Here is a 16,726-nt window from a genome sequence, read left to right as displayed (position 1 = left end):
TGTTTACCAGGTCGGGTTCCAGTTCTGTACACAGCAGCTGGGAGTAGTGGAGTCCTTCTGGTGCTTCACCATCCCTGAGCTCAGCATCTCCGTACCATTCTTACTGACGGGATCTGCCTCCGAGCCTAAAGTCGTCATGGACCGCTCACACCTCAACTTCAAGCCGCTGCTACTTGGTACAGTTACACTAATGTTGTCAATTCTTTGATCCATTATTATAAATTATGGAGCTTAATTATCAGTTGTAATGCCATTCCTGAAGTAGGTTGAGTTGTAGTGGACGGATTTTTTTTACTTTAAAAACTATATACAATTTACTTGTATTATATGTATACCTTGCAGGGAACAGCAATGCACTTGGACATTAACCATATTGCCACCTTGAGTTATTGTAAGAAGGATCCTGACCACCCAACTTTTAGCTAAAAGAAGGGCACCAGAACACCTGTTTCAGATGCTGACAGCTGCATTCATCATTTTGCTTTTGTTGCTTGCAGGTCACAGTGCTGTAGAAACCATAGGACTGTGCAACAAGGAACCTCGATCTTTTGCCTTTGAGTTTCTGGAGTCTTCCCTACACTCTGAGGGCCATGCAGCTGCCCTGACCATCACCCCCATGGCTGGGACGGTGCCGCCAAATGCAAGGTAGGTTAGGACTGGTCTCAGAACTATCCAGGCTAGGTCCAGTGGTTTTGAGAGCTTTATTATCTACATGTAAACCTTCAGATTTGGTCAAGAAAAGGAATTCTATGTAAGTGCTTTAGGGATCTATAAAGTATGTGTTATCCTGCAATTGATAGATGTGTGAAAATGGCAATTCTCGTAGATTAAAATGTGCACAAATTGCACTTGAAAGTTATCAAGTGACTGATGGCAATGGCGACATACCAACCTACTGTTATCCTTTGTCTGTACAGTTTCCCCATCGATGTGGCCTTCAGTCCCACTGAGGAGAAGCAGGTCAACTTCAATGTCGTGTGCCACGTACAGCAGAAAACAGAGCCGCTGGTTCTGAACGTGAAGGCAGAGGGTTACACCACTAACGCCTCTGTACAATGTGAGGACTCAGCTGGTAAGAAGGTCACTCTGACACCGCAGGGGCTCAACCAGGTCAGCTTTGGACAGGTGAGTGTATAGACTGTTGTTTCTCCACACCATTGGTAATGCAATCTCATCAGCAAACAGCTTGTGACAATAAAATGTTAGCAGATCTAATTTCATGATTGTCCTATCAATGCTAGTAAACTTACGTTTATCAATTTCCCTGATATTTTTGTGGATGCATGATCCAGTTTTTATGATAATTGATAATTCTATATTGTAATGCTATTCAAATGCTTATTGTAATGAATCCTATGTATGTTGTGTAAATGTGTGTATGTCCGTCTGTATTTTTGCTGGTTAGCCGTTAACGCTAGTTCACCATTATCCGCGGGGTAACCTATATCCGTTGGTTTTAAAGATGGGGTATCTAGGGATCAGGTCGACGGATGACGGTTTCAAACTGCATAATTTGAAAATATTACAATTTGAAACCACAGCCTGGCAACTTGACATGCCTAAAATTCCATGTTAAAAAACAAACAACGGATAAAGGGCACCCACGGATAAAGGTGAACTAGTGTTACCCATGTGAGCTACCTAGGCTGGCCCGTGTAATGAGCTGTGTCACTGTCAAGAAAGAAAGGCCTAACGGAATTCTCAATATGGTTGACAGGTTCAGATCTATGAAAAGGCAGTGCGGACCATCCACATTGTCAACAACGGCAAGTTCACCTTTGACTTCAACTGGTTGAAGGAACAACAGAGGAACCCTGAAACAGTCATCATCTCCCCTGAGATAGGCAGTGTCCCTGTAGGCGCCCACAAGAAATGCATGTTGACGTTCTGCCCAACAACCAGGATGACTCTGCAGGACTGTCAGCTGGCTCTACAGGTGGATACTGACAGTTTGCAAAAAACAGCAAAATATGGGATCATACCATTTCAACAGTATTATATAAGCATATAGACAATTGAAAATTTTTAAAAAGCACTGGCCATACTTTATAAGCAAACCCAGGTGGCTTTCAGCCTACCGACCAACCAGATTACTTGATACTGTGAACCAGTTAGATCACTTGTTACAACTCCTTTGTTGAAAGCTCCCTGCTAATTGATTATATGACCTGTGTTGCTCAAAACCTGTGATAGAACCAGAAAGAAATGCTACAATAAAAGTTTATCACTCACTGGGAATGTCCTTTCCAGATCACAAACGGCCCGACATATGACCTGAAGGCCCTCGGGTCAGGGGTCACCCCAGGACTACACTTCTCCTTCCTCAACTACGACTTTGGACCCTGCTTTGTCCACCATGCTGGCATGCCTGTCAGAAAAGTCGCTTTGAAGGTCACCAACAAAGACTCCAAGGAAGTGAGGTAAGCACATTCTGCCTCCAAACACTTTGACCTTGAGAACAGTCTTCTGACGTTCCCTTTGGTAAACCTTTTGACAACAGATAAGAAGGATTTGATACAGTTTGTACCAGTCTTTTGTTTTTGGGGGGCTTAGTTTGGAGCATTGAAGTAAACATGTAAATTGGAAGGAGTAAAATACATCTGAAATAGTTACATTTGTCCATGTTGATGATGAGTGCTGACCTTCTGCCCCCTACCAGTGTGAACTGCCTGTTCACCAACACGACCCACCTGGAGGTGCAGTTTGAACCGACCATCCTCTCACCAAAGGAGTCCTGTGAGGTCCACATCTCCTTCCTCCCACGTCACTGTGTCAAGTACTTTGACGTCCTCCCCTTTGAGATCAATGGACTCTCCCAGACCAATGTTGAAATCCGAGGAGAAGGCACAGAGATGACAGTAAGTTTCTCTTCCTCAAAATTCGTTTTTCTTTTTTGTTTCGGTGTCTGGTTTTTGATTTGGGGTATTTTAACTAATTCAAACAAACAGCTAATAGGATTTTGTTTGTATTTTGATCATGATTTATGATACCAGATACGCTTTTAGAAAATAGCAAAGATGTCTGTGTTTCTGTCCCTTTTCTGTCTCTAATGACCTTTAAGTACATTATCATCAGTGTCTTGGAGTGTCTGACTTGTGGTGTGATCACAGGTGGAGGTTGCAGACAAGAGACAGAAGATTGTCCAGCTGGGTGCACTGTTGGTAGGGACAACAGTGAAGAAGGTAGTGTCACTGGTCAACAAGAGTCTGGCTCCAATCACCTTTAAGTGAGTATGGCAACAAAATCATATCAAATAGTACTACTATCATTTAAGGGTAGATACTGTTACTGTGTACCAGTACAAAACTGTTTTTTCCTATTGGACCGGTCCCGGTTGACTGGATTTTGGACCGATTAGAAAATTAACAGATAATACCGGCAGGTGTTCATGTGTTTTGGGGCTTACAGGTCCAAGAAAATGACAAAGTAGCAAAGTAGAGGAGAGTTGATAGTGACTGTCATTTTTACCAAGTTTTCACAATAAAGGTAATTAACTGATGTCTTCTTTTTGTATCTGTTCCCAGTCTGGTGTGCACTCCATCCAGTCACCTGCTGCAGGACTCCCGTGTGCTCTCTATCTCTCCGTACCAGTCCATTACCCTCAAACCACGCGGCGGCAAGGTCAACGCTGAGGTCACCTTCTCACCAAGGACACGTATCCCACAGTTCACTGAGGAGGTAAACTGAATATCTGAAAATGTAGCTCTCAGAAATAGCAATCAGAAATGGGGCCTATCCTTGGTGCGAGTCATACCCACTCAGAATTTGTAACTGTCCATGATGCTAGTCACAACACTTAAAAAACTGGGCCTGTCCTTGGTGCTAATCATAACAATCTGAAATTGGGCCTGTCCTTGATACTGATCATAGAACTCAGAAATAGGGCCTATCCTTGGTGCGAATCATACCCACTCAGAATTTGGGTCTGTCCTTGATGCTAGTCACAACACTCAGAAATTGGGCCTGTCCTTGGTGCTAATCATAACACTAAAAAAATAGAGCCTGTGCATAATGCTAGTCACATCACTCAGAATGTTGGCCTGTCCATGATGCTAGTTACAATAAAAAAAAAATGGGGCCTGTCTGAGGTGCTAATCATACCCACTTAGAATAGGGCCTGTCCTTGGTGCTAATCATAATAGTCAGATGCGGGCTGTCAATGATACTGATCATAGCACTCAGAGGTAGGGCCTGTCCATTATGCTAGTCATAACACTCAGAAACAGGGCCTGTCCTTGGTGCTAATTATAATACACAGAATTTGGGCCTGCCCATTATAGGGCCTGTCCTTGGTGCTAATCATACCCACTCAGAATAGTGCCTGTCTTTGGTGATAGTCGTAATAGTCAGAATGGGCCTGTCCATGGTACTGATCAAAACACTTGTTTGCCTCTGCAGGTCATGATGGAGAGTGAAGGGTTCTCCCAGCCCCTGTTTGTCCTGATGGGCTCGTGCCAGGGGATCGAGGTGCAGCTGGACCAGGAGTCCATCCCGTTTGGCGCGGTGGTGATGGGCAGCAGCAGCACACGCAGGATGGTCATGCGCAATGTTGGCGACATCGGCACAAAGTAAGGAGTTGTTGAAATATTCTGCATCCCCGTAACAGTCAAGACTCTTGTTGTTTGTCTTGCCATGAAAAGGATATATAAGTTTATTAGGTCTTGCCATTGGTCCATCTCATCTGATTTGTGTAGGGAATTTGTTACTGCCTTCACTGCATTTTAAAGAGGTGCTTGCTTTTACTATTCCTTTGCTGTAGTTTGGTTGGACGACTCCGGCAGCAAATTCAAGCAGCATAACTTATGCTGCTATCCTATTCTGTACTCAATCTACTGTTGTCATTTACAAACTGATATAGATTACAGTAATTTGAAAAGTGATTTTTTAGATGTTTTCATTTTTCCAATATCATACTACTTGCAACAATATACAGATTTCCATCAATTACTACAAATGTATGGTTTGTGTCTAATGAAATTATCATGATTTATGCTGGTGTGAAGCTATTTCAGATGTAATGTCTAAACTGTGCCCATCAGGTTCCAGTGGAAAGTACGGCAGTTTGCGCCTGACTTCTCCATAAACCCATCTGAAGGTTACATCTCACCTGGGATGGAGGTGGCCTTTAATGTGGTGTTCCACCCAACCAAAGTCAGCCAGGACATCAGATATGAGGTAAAATTGCAGAAACTTTTACAACCTTCAACTTGCTTTTATCTACTTTTAGTACCCAGCGAATTGTGTAAATACTTGATCTGAAAAGTCCTAAAGATTAAGAAATTTTAAAGCTAATTCAAAGTACCAGTAATATGACATTGTCAGAGTTTGAAACATCTTGCTCTGACATGGAATGATAGATACAGACAGAGATCCAACATCTGTAATTCTTGTCCATACCAAACATTTCCAAACATATCATCTCTCCTCTGTAGGACCTGGAGTGTGTGACTGAAGGGAGGAAGAAGATCCTCCTGACCCTGACAGGCATGTGTGTCAGCACACCTGCTCTCAAGGAGGTAAGCAATCTTTTTTTTGCTTCTTATTTTTATTGCATTTCAAAGATACATAATACAGCACAGCAGAAGCAGATATACAAACTTTAAGAAAAACATAAGGTACAGAAATGTAAAGACATTACAAAATCGCAGTGTAATGGTCCCCACTCTCTTAGAAGCAATCTTAGAAGTCTGGCCCTTACAGCTCTTTGTATAAAAGTATCACACATACTTTTGTTTTACATTATGTTCCAAAAACACTTGAGGTGAATTTGTAAGCTAGATCAGCTGTGGTAGACAGATGGGATGATAATCTAGACTATCAGCTTAGCTCTTCTTGATCTTAACAAGATTTTTTTGTGGTTTCAGGTTCTGAACTTCAGCACGCATGTCCGCCAGAAGGACACCAAGACCGTCACCATCTCCAACCGCACCAACCAGACGTGGGAGCTGCACCCGGTGATTGACGGGGAGTTCTGGGCGGGGCTGGAGACCTTCCTGGTGGATCCGCAGCAGAACAAAGCCTACGAGCTGGTGTACAAACCACTCTGCATGACAGCCGAGGGGAAGAAGCACACAGTGAGTATCGTACACTCCATGTCCTGATTCCCAGCAGTCTGCTTGCTTTCGCAAAAATCGTCATGTCCTCAATATGTCATTTTTACCAGTGATAATTGTAAAGTGCATGTAAAAATTTGTTCTTTTGTGGAAATTATGAGTGACTAGTGACCTTTTCAACTTTGGGAGCTGCCAAATGGAGGCTACATGGGGTCGGTCAGGCTCAGATACACCTACAGTCATTGTCTGACTGACAACCGAGGGGATTCAGGAGACAATTGTTGTTTTGTGAGAAACATGGCTGATTGTGGATCCCATTCCAACTGTCCATGTTCTGTTTGTGTCCAGGGCACCGTGTTCTTCCCCCTACCTGACGGAACAGGCCTGCTGTATAACCTGACAGGCACTGCAGAGCCTCCCAAGGCCATCAGTAACATCACCAGGGAGGTGCCCTGTAAGACAGGATACACTGAGCTGCTGACGGTCTCCAACTGGCTCAAACATCCACAGAGGTAATACAGTTATTTTGTCTTTCTTCATGTTTTACTTTGACTGGACTCAAAGGAGAAAATGTTATTATATAGTGAAGTCAAACCCAACAAAAGTAGCATCATGTACACTTCAGTAGCACAACATGAAATTTAGTTCTTAGTATCATTGAACTTTTTTACTATATGTGTTGTTTGTACTTGCAATAAGCCCTCAGGGACGAACTTGCAATAAACATTAATCTTATTATCTTACTTGAGAGAAATGAAGTTTTGGAAACTTGTCTACATATTGACTTTGCCAAATGTGTTTCAAGATTAGATGAAGGCACATCAACAACAGATACATGTACAACCATTCCTACTTTTATATCCTCAGGTTCCGGGTGAGTATAGACATGGTGAAGCCAGACCGTCTAGACCAGAGCACCAGTCTGAAGGGGCTGGACTACATTGATGTGCCAGGGCTGGGGAAAAGGGACTACAAACTCAACTTCTTCGCTCACAGAGAGGGGACTGTCACCAGCAAGGTGAGCTATATTTGCTATGTGTAGCATATGTAGGAGAATGATAGTTCCAAAATAATCTCTGCTGTTCATTATGGGAAGACCTACTAGTACCTTATAAAGCAAGCATTGTTAATGATCATGAATAATTATGTTGATGTAATTCATTGTTTGGTTAATAGGATTACTTTTCTAAAATGCTTTGCTTGTCACACCTTTTGAAGCAAGTTATAACCTAGCTTCATGCAAAACTATGTCAAACAGTCTCAAACTTCTAAGTGACTTTCATATGTGGCATTGTTATCACATTAGGTTGTGTTCCGGGAGGACACTACTGGAGAGTACCAGTTCTACTTTGTGACGTTCAAAGCGACTCCGCCCGGCACCATCAGTACCCTGTACCTGACCACACCTGTACGCCAGAGCGCCTCACACACGGTAACAGTGGAGAACCCCCTGGCCGTGCCCATCACCTTCTCCACGGACTGTAAGGTGGCCGACGTCAGCCTGCCGCCTCAGTTTGTGGTTCCTGCACAGTCGGAGGTACAGACATCACACTTCCCTTGTATTCCTCACATAAATTCATATCTTGCAAACTTCTTCAGATTTCCTCTAAAAAGATAGAGGATTAAGCCCACCTATCTTTGTGTAGATTGATGCTATCTGTAAGATGTAAGTGTACACTTATATTTTTTAAAGAGTTTTTCTTTAAAAGAGGATGTTCTGACAAAGTGTTGTCATAAACAGTGATATCTTCAGTCCTCTAAGTGGTTTTAAGTTTACTAAGCAGTGTTGAATTGTACAATGTGCCTCTTCATCTGTATAAAAGCCTAAGATACATGTGTATGGTCAGATTTTCTTTGCAATGTGAAGGGATTTGTGAGCTTTGAAGGACATTTCTGGGCTTGTTAACATTTGTACGTTTCCTGATGTTCTCTGCAGGGCTCGATGATGTTTGAGTACTTGCCACTGAAGGCAGGGGAGACCAATGGCCGCCTGGCCCTGTACAGCAGTGAGCTGGGCCACTACACGTATGACCTGGTCCTCAGGGCCCTGCCAGCTGGCCCAGAGAGAGCGCTGCACTTCAAAGCCAGCCTGGGGGCCAACCAGACACAGACAGCCCATCTCACCAACTTCTCCAAACAGAAAGTGGAATATCTCTGCAAGGTACAGATCTTATTTCATCCAATATTTTATTCCTCCTTGCTTGATACTGTTAGGCTTCCACCAGAGAATTCTCCAAGCACCAGATTTGTATTGCAGGAAAATAGGCCAGGTGGCAAACATATTGCTTCATGAACAAATTGATGAGTGGGTAGGGGGATCTAGAAGACCTGATTAACTTGAATTTGGTCCCCAAATTAACAAGTGTTTTTACCTACTCTTTATTGATCAAGAGCTTTGTAAATTACATGAGTGGCAATAGACAAATACAAACTCAGCCCTTTCTTAGTTTTGTAAGTCACTTTGTGGGCATGGTGGAGATGGCCTTAGTGCTGAAATTGCAGTTTCACATTGTATTTCATCTGATCTTTTTTTTTTTTGGTTTTCTATCCTGTTCAGGTTGACAACAGTGATTTCCATGTAGAAAAGACAGTAAATGCAGCTCCTGGGTCCCAGGGCGGTACAGAAGTGGGGATTGACGTGACCTATGAACCCTCCAAACTTGGCCAGTCCCGCGCGACCTTGACCGTCTCGTCAGCCGTCGGTGGGGAGTACACCTTCCCTCTCGTAGGGAACTGTCTGGCGCCCAAACCCCAGGGACCGTACACCATCCGTGCTGGCTCCACTGCCTCCATCCCCTTCAAGAACATCTTCCCACACACCACAGCGTTCACCTTCACTGTAGATAACACTGCCTTCAGTGTTAAGGCAGGAGAAACCATCCGAGCCAAGAAAACCCACAGCATCATTGTAGGGTTTGAGGGGAACACTAGTGGGAGTAAGGCACCCAAGATGGGTAAGCTGGTGGTGTCCTGCCCCAGATCGGCAGGGGGGGAGCACAATGTTACCTGGACCTTCTACGTGAAGGGAGTTACACCATCTTAAACACAGAACAGCTACAGCTTGGTGGATTTGGAATCCTAAAGCTTCTCAGAGGCAGAAAACCGTACATTAATTCAAATAAATTTGATTTAAGCCTTATGTTGGAGTGCATCAAAGTTTCACAACAAGGGCTCACTTTCCACATCTCTAGATTCGTTAAGGGTGCCTCTTGAGGATATTTTGTTTGCTGTAAATTTGTTGGCTATTGTGACTTCTCTACTGCAGTGGATTATATTAAATGTATATAGGGTGAATAAAAACTATATTTGAAAAAGGCAGTAGTCAGGGGAAATGTTGCCTAATGTCTATACTACATGGGAACTTGCTGCTATGCATTTTGAATTGTCACTGTTTGATGTGAACTAATATGTAAAGATTGATATATGTACAATGTATATGCCAAGTCTGTGAACATTTTGGCCATGTTATGATTACACTTATCTATCTAGATTACAGTTTTAAACCAAGAACTTAGTGCCTTATCTTTTTGCAGTGTGCTGCAAATGTTCTGTATATGTCAAAAGAAATCCTATCTCTAATGTATTGGGATTAAAGCTGAATTTATTCAGCCTTTTCAAAGTCAAAGAGTAACAAGTTACAATTTCACTGTGTATTTCACAAATTATTATCGAAAAAAAGTTGGTTGAGGTGAACTTTGTACATCTTTGATAAATAGATGTTATATTTTGGTGAGTAATGATACATGTATAAGACTTATTTGACTTACTGTCAGAACATCTTGATGATATCCTATCTTTCTCTATGCACCAGCCACTTTGTAGAGGGAAAAAAGAGAATTCTGTATGGAATAAAGTTTTCAAAGTGCAGTTCCCCTTGATTGTAACATATGTCTTCTTTTAAGCTTACAAAGGTAGGGGGACACAGCAACTAAGTTACTTACTTTGATTCAAGGCATATAACATCATAAGAAACTAGAGTTCGGTGACCTCATACCTCCATGAAATATTTATTGCTTTTTTGTGGATGGTATGTATGTTTATAGTCGGTTGTATTTGAGAGTAATGGTTATATAATATAAATGTTGTGGGAAAGTAGTGGTGTATTTATTTAATGACACAGAGGATGACCATCTGATTAGTAATTATCAAAATGTGACACTTAATTGTGTAATGTGCGTTTAAGAGGTCGACGGCATATGGTAGCGTGGTGTTCCTTAAGCTTGATGTTTGGCATTTAAAATGTCTAAGGTTGTCAGCATTATTGAGGTTCGACTATGTGCCTCAGAGCTGTGTGGTGGGAGGAAGTTGGGAAACTCAGAAAGAAGAAGGGATGTGGCCAACTTTAGTCAGATGGTGATTTGATTTTCCACCAATATGTCATAACATCAGCTGTTCACACGGTACAAAAACGAGATGCACACTGTCCTCTGACAGCCCAACACCAACTGTAAGATGAATACTTGGCGCCAACCCCGTCTGCTAACAGCTGTCACCTCACCATCTGCTTGGAGCTAAAGCCATTAACCAACACATCAAGCACGAGGCCTGTACCAATATATCTCAAATATAGGGGTGATTTCAGATATTACATCAATTATAACGACAGATACGGCTCCCAAAATCTCATCGATTCGAGCTTTCATCACACCCCACCAACACAACAAGTATGAAACCAATCCATCCAGCCGTTCTTGAGTAAGCTTACAAAGCAGGTAAGGGAGACACATAACAGAAAATATAACCTCCATTCCATGACATTTCATGGAGGTAAATATCGATAAAGAGGTAAGGTCACATGTAGCAAGTCAATTTTATGGAGGACATCCGTGCGTGCATTGATGTCCACCTCAGGGTTACAAAATGTGTATAACCTTGAATATAACGACAGTGAGCAAACAGTACCCAAAAATGTCTAAATCAGCAATTTATTCAGGAATCTATAGACTTTATCTTGAGCAATAAAAATGCTGATTGAAGAACAGTTACTACAAACGATTCAAACACCCGCTCAAGACTTCCACAAAACTTACAGATTACCAGTACTTCAGAGGAAAGCAAAACACTAACTTTGACAACATACCTTATATACATCACAGATTGTTCAAAGTCAATGCAACATGTTTGAGTACAAAGCACAGTTCTACCTCACTTGTCTAATTAAAAGAGGCACTTGTACTGCCCAATGTTTAGCCATGCCTATATATATATAATCAATTCGGTTGCCAATGTGTGACATGGTGTTCACGGTCACGGGAAAACACATATTTAAATAACATAAATTAATCCAATATAAAATTTGTTGACAACATTTACTTTGTAATAATTCTAGATATTGATCATGACTGTCAAACTTAACAGTGCTAAAACATGAAAGACATCAATATTTATTAAGTTAACGTTACATATCCATCAAATTATACAAACTGCCGTCAAAAATGCTAGCTGGTGGATGGACACTAAGTTAAACTCAGTCTAGTAAATTATGGATATTGTGTTACAACTACATGCACTACCATTGTAGGCTATATGTGAAGAATTAGTATTTGCACAATTCGGTTTCATTTGAGCTCTCTGAAGAGACCTTTCTCAAGTGATCCATTGGGCTTCCTTGTACCCATGTACATGTACATGTAAGCTGCATCAGTAATATACACATATCTGTAGAAATAAAATGCCAACTGCTCGTTCGCTAAGGATGAAAAACTACCTGTTGAAACTGGAATCAGGCAGTGTTGTTCTTTGCAGCACATTTCAAACAAACTAGTTTTCAAAATGGAACATACATAGCCAGCATGAATTTGCCAGGAGTAACTGGTCATTCTTCACAATATTAAAACAGGCAGACATCTGAGACAGCTTTGATAAATATAAAGGGTGGATTCAGTATGATAGCCAGATTTGATGTAACATGAGCGTAATTTAACATAGCCCAGTACACCCAGTCTGATAGAATCCATTCACAAGTAAACAGGATAACCAAAAATATGAATAAATTTCCTTCCTTTTGTTTGTAGTCAGACTTCCACTCAGAATAGAACTGATGGGCCTGCCAGCCCACCCTTTGTCTACAAGCTGTTTGTTGTGAACACGAGTGGTCATATAAAATTTATTGTTCAAATGAATTTGATGATTTTTTTATCACCTTTTTGGATGCACATTTAGATTTGAGTTTTATTCCCTTTGCCATAATTATGTAGTTAAAATCTGGGGACAACAAATGGATTTTCTTAGATACACATTTCTAACTTAAACATCATTCTGTACAATCATCTTTGTTGCTCTGTTCAGCTTGGACAATGGCTCATTACTTACAAATGTATAAAAAAAAACTATATCCTTAAAAGAAAAATCAAAACATCCCTGATAAACATCTGATGTAAGAATATCAAACTGCATATGGAATCCCTGATAGTATTACATGGTTATGACGATAATTCTTGTGACAGAGCTTTTTCATGCATTTTCATGCATCTTTTAACTGTGTAAAAAAACTGAAAAAAAAGCCCTTGAAAAACCAAACATTGTGTGATAAAGGCCTGAGGTAGTCTCGACATAACCTTCCACTGGTGTTTAAGGTGGGATCGTGAGAGCTCTAAACACATGGACTTAATCTTTATTAGCTGCACTATCATATTTTCCTGTGTCCTTGAAACTTTTGCTGTTAAGTTGATATTTTGGTCTACATCTTTATCTCTACACTCTAAAGCCACTTTTTGTACTAAGATCACTTGTTAGATGCACACTAAATAGGCACATGCTACCACCTTGACATATAAACATATCAGTACAAAAATACATCTAACTGTATCTGATTAAACACAGTTTGCAACAGCTTCAAAATACAGTACAAATGTCTTTCCACAATGTCTCTAAATTTAAATTTAAACGGAAGTTAGTTCACCAGTGATGTTTGTTGCAACTATGTTGCTCATCCAGTTAATAATCTGTCTCACACTTAGTTGATTATAGCACCTGTCTATACACGTCACCACTAAGCACTTGCCCCTCCCCCTGCCCCACTGTACATGTCTGCCAGGTTTCTGAACTGTGGCCCCCAGTTGTCCAGATACTCATAGTCCTGGTCGTCCTCAGATGATGCAGAGGTCAGTGAACTCAAGCTGCCTGCTGTTGACCCTTGACCCTCATAGTCATAGGGCTGGATGGAGTCGTGGGGCGGGGCTGTGGGGTCATTGTCTGCATCATGGAGCCTTGCACTAGGAAACACATGTCATTGTACCTGTTACAATCGTGCAATAAACTTGACTTAACTTGTCATGCATAGGGTTAGACCATAAAACTGGCAGTAATGAGCTGTCGCTTTCTCAGTGAGAAATATAGTATCACATGAAGTTTGACCATGATTATCAGTTCAGTTCAGTTCATCCTCATAATAGGTGCCATTAATAATGCCAACCATGCCGCACATTATAAATGGTGCTAAATCCTTTTACATTTGTGGTCATCATAAATCTGTATTTGAATGTAATATAGCTAAGAAAACAGTGATGACAATATCCATGTTATTGTCTTGCTAGGTGTTAATTCTGATACAACTTTGAAGTTCTGTGATTACACATGTTCATGACATGTGAGTCTTGAAAACCATTTCCTATAAAACAATTGAAGTCTAAGCGTGTCAATGTATCACAAAGAGTTCAAAGTACATGTACAACATATCTAAAAGAGTTCAAAGTACATGTACATGTAAATCCAAGGTAAATGTAGATCGAATGCCAAAACTTACCCTATAAAATCTGCTACATCTGGATTGTCGCCCTGCGGGAGAGTCGGTCTCATCTGCGGCACGTCGTCCGGAGGAACGTCAATCCGCGGCTCCAGCGGTCTCTTGGCCCGTGTTGGTGACTCCCTGTCAGGCTTCTGCAGCTTCCTGATGTCGTAAGACTCCTGGTCCTCCTCCCCGCCGCCCTCGTCGTTGTACGAGATGATGTTCTCGCGCACGTCGTCGTGGCCGTCCACCGCCAGGTACTTGGTGGTGGCAGCCTTCAGCTGTTTCTTGTACATCACACAGGCCAGCACCAGGACTAATACAACAGTAGGAACGTCGATGAAGATTAGACATCCAGGCAATAATATATGCCAAAAAGCAGTTACTCAAGCAACTGGATATGAATTTGGAAATGGTCAGACGTTTCAGGTAGCATCCACTATCTTTCATCAGTGACACTAAAGTGATCTAGGAGAAACTGGACCAGGACTGGTCTTTAATATCGCGACTATGAATGCAAAGTAACAACAACAATATTGCAGGTTTATTTTCAACAACCAGACTCAATCTGCGGTGAAATAATGCAGGAAATTCAGACTTCCAGTTCCTGATCAGCTACATGAAGCTACATGAAAAGTCATGTTCTTAACTCTACTCAATAACGTTGTAAAAGACAAACAACTTACCTAGCAGCACCAGCAAACAGAGAAGAATGGCCACCACAGCTCCAATACTGATGCCAACAACCCCGACTATCCTGGCCGAAGTCTGGTCCTCCTGGTCGCAGATGACTCCGGTCCACCCCACCGGACAGGTGCAGACAAAGCCATAGGCATGGACGTCACAGATTCCACCGTTCAGACAGGGGGCACTCTCACAGTCATCCCTGGAAGATACACAAAGCTCAATTCTCATGTCCTTTCTCTTTTAACATGATGTGAGAAAATGTGGAACAACAGCAAATTGCATTGAATGCAGAATTCTATCATGTCATTGATATTGCTGTTACATTATACCTACATTTAGTTTCGACACTGGTACATGTACAATGTAGCAGTCAAAGTACTAAATCTGAGCCTGTATGAGACGTGAGAGCAAACAGTACACTAAGTCACTTCTGCCCTGCAACTCTAGGCTACATGTAGCGTTATGCACCCCTACTAGACAAATATTCAATATTGCTGCTTCACCCTTTAACTACACTTCGGTTCCTTTCAAGCATTTCCTATCAGTTCAACAGCTTATTTATTTATTCATCTTAAACAGTTATTACTGACCTGCAGATGTACCCCCTCCACAGGTCCACACAGACGAATGGGATGACACACGGGGCACTCAGACACTCCTCGTGGTCCCAGCAGCCTGGCTGGATGCCCTCCGTGGTTGCCATAGCAACGGAGTTCTCTCCCTCCATGGGCAGGTACTCCTCATTAAGACGGATGTCATTTATACACCCTGGAGAATGTGAGCAACAGAGTAAATATAGGTGTACCACAGATCAACGTAAACTTATCTTGAAGCTTCATTTGCACATAGAAATGCATATTGGTCAAAACAGCAATTTTCCCAAATTTTGCATGTGACATTAGTGTGTAGTAACATATTCTATGCCTTTGTCTTCAAATATGTCTCCAACCAAGCAATACATGAAAAAGAAAATGCCTTGACCTTCATTTTTCTGACTCCTACAAAATACCATCAGGATCCATCAAAGGCTTCTCACACACACACACACACGCACACACTAAAGACATAACCTTCTTGACGAAGGTAAAAATAAGGTGAAATTTTGTGCAACTTTCTGACATACGCTTACCAATAAAATCGTTGTACACATTTTGTTCCTCAGCTGCTCGTGTGACATTGGCTCCCACAAGGACACTGTTCTGGTCAATAAGGATCTCTCGGTGACTCCCTAAGGCGATTGTTATCTCTCGTTGTCCTCCACCGCCATCCAACTTCAGGGAAACTTCATTCCCGAACCTTTCAACGTTCACCACATGCCATTCCCCATCATCAACAGTGAAGTCTTCCAAACGGACAATGTGGACACCATTTCCAATGTTGAAGCGGTACTGCACCTTGCCATTCATCAGCTGAATATACAAATATATGTCATTTGATATTCAAATATATGAAATTAACACACATACTTTGCTTGCTAAGTTGCTAGTATAACCAAGATTTCATAATAAAATCTAGTAGCCAAACTGTGACTTCAACATACACCCAAACAGGTTGCATGAAGCAAAAAAATATGGAGTAGGCATTAAAAACACCTAGTAAGGGTAAATGTAAATACGGTCGTAGCATTATTCTGTATGACAAGTCACTGATGTTTGCTCATAACATGTTGAAACAAAAACTTCTAACTAAACTGCAGTAAGACTCTTAACAATACAAACTCCAACATTGAGCAACTGTATACAGTTGTTAACTGAAGCCTTCTCCTCACTACCTGAACATTGCCTTTTGAAAGCAAAATGTATAATCAACAATTAAGGCTCAACAGGCTCCCACCTCTAAGCTGGTGAACTCCTGCCTGTCCCTGGAGGCAGCCGCCGTGAGAAGGCCGTTAGGAACTCTTGTGCGGAACATCAGCTGATGCTGCGTGTTCCGCGCACTCACTGGTCGTCTCAGCTGGTACCGGATCCATGACTCGCTGTCAAAGGAGTACTCAGGCGTAGCTGGGATAAAGACCACAAAAAAACACATTCATCTACATGCTTTTCAAAGTAAATAAGATCGTTAATATTTTACTTCACCTTGAAAACAACAAGACAAATCCAACCTGTATCTTTACTTCACGTATGTAGTATCCCTATTTCTATTTTTCATCTACTAACGGGGGGGATCCAATGTCCGGTAACTGTTCTAAGTGAATGCGCATGGCTTTTGTCATCGTACGTTTTACTGAGAACCCATCAAAAACAATTTAAGATCTTGT

General features: G+C 41.6%; 2 protein-coding genes across 2 annotated transcripts in view; one reads left to right on the top strand and one right to left on the bottom strand.

Moving 5' to 3' along the window:
• Nucleotides 1-9,921, top strand: part of LOC118417597 (hydrocephalus-inducing protein homolog) — a gene marked incomplete in the record, with an annotated part of 61,778 nt that extends 51,857 nt beyond the window's left edge. The window contains 17 exon segments of the mRNA XM_035823194.1: nt 11-176; nt 498-645; nt 918-1,125; nt 1,718-1,936; nt 2,251-2,420; nt 2,660-2,858; nt 3,111-3,226; nt 3,525-3,678; nt 4,399-4,568; nt 5,040-5,175; nt 5,433-5,516; nt 5,865-6,074; nt 6,402-6,565; nt 6,921-7,071; nt 7,360-7,590; nt 7,990-8,214; nt 8,611-9,921. Of these exon segments, the coding sequence (XP_035679087.1) occupies nt 11-176; nt 498-645; nt 918-1,125; nt 1,718-1,936; nt 2,251-2,420; nt 2,660-2,858; nt 3,111-3,226; nt 3,525-3,678; nt 4,399-4,568; nt 5,040-5,175; nt 5,433-5,516; nt 5,865-6,074; nt 6,402-6,565; nt 6,921-7,071; nt 7,360-7,590; nt 7,990-8,214; nt 8,611-9,096 (3,237 nt within the window).
• Nucleotides 9,922-11,792: 1,871 nt separating this feature from the next.
• LOC118418444 (neural-cadherin-like) overlaps nt 11,793-16,726 on the bottom strand; it is a 28,962-nt gene continuing 24,028 nt past the window's right edge. Inside the window, exons 28-33 of the mRNA XM_035824345.1 lie at nt 16,300-16,466; nt 15,596-15,875; nt 15,057-15,234; nt 14,466-14,665; nt 13,798-14,095; nt 11,793-13,267 (exon numbers count right to left, since the gene is read on the bottom strand). Of these exons, the coding sequence (XP_035680238.1) occupies nt 13,045-13,267; nt 13,798-14,095; nt 14,466-14,665; nt 15,057-15,234; nt 15,596-15,875; nt 16,300-16,466 (1,346 nt within the window). The 3' untranslated portion in view covers nt 11,793-13,044. The remainder of the gene's footprint in view (nt 13,268-13,797; nt 14,096-14,465; nt 14,666-15,056; nt 15,235-15,595; nt 15,876-16,299; nt 16,467-16,726) is intronic.

This window comes from Branchiostoma floridae, chromosome 6, assembly GCF_000003815.2.
Source record: "Branchiostoma floridae strain S238N-H82 chromosome 6, Bfl_VNyyK, whole genome shotgun sequence".
Taxonomy (NCBI): domain Eukaryota; kingdom Metazoa; phylum Chordata; class Leptocardii; order Amphioxiformes; family Branchiostomatidae; genus Branchiostoma; species Branchiostoma floridae.
The sequence above is the reverse complement of the archived record's forward strand: the minus strand, read 5'-3'. Positions and strand labels throughout refer to the sequence as shown.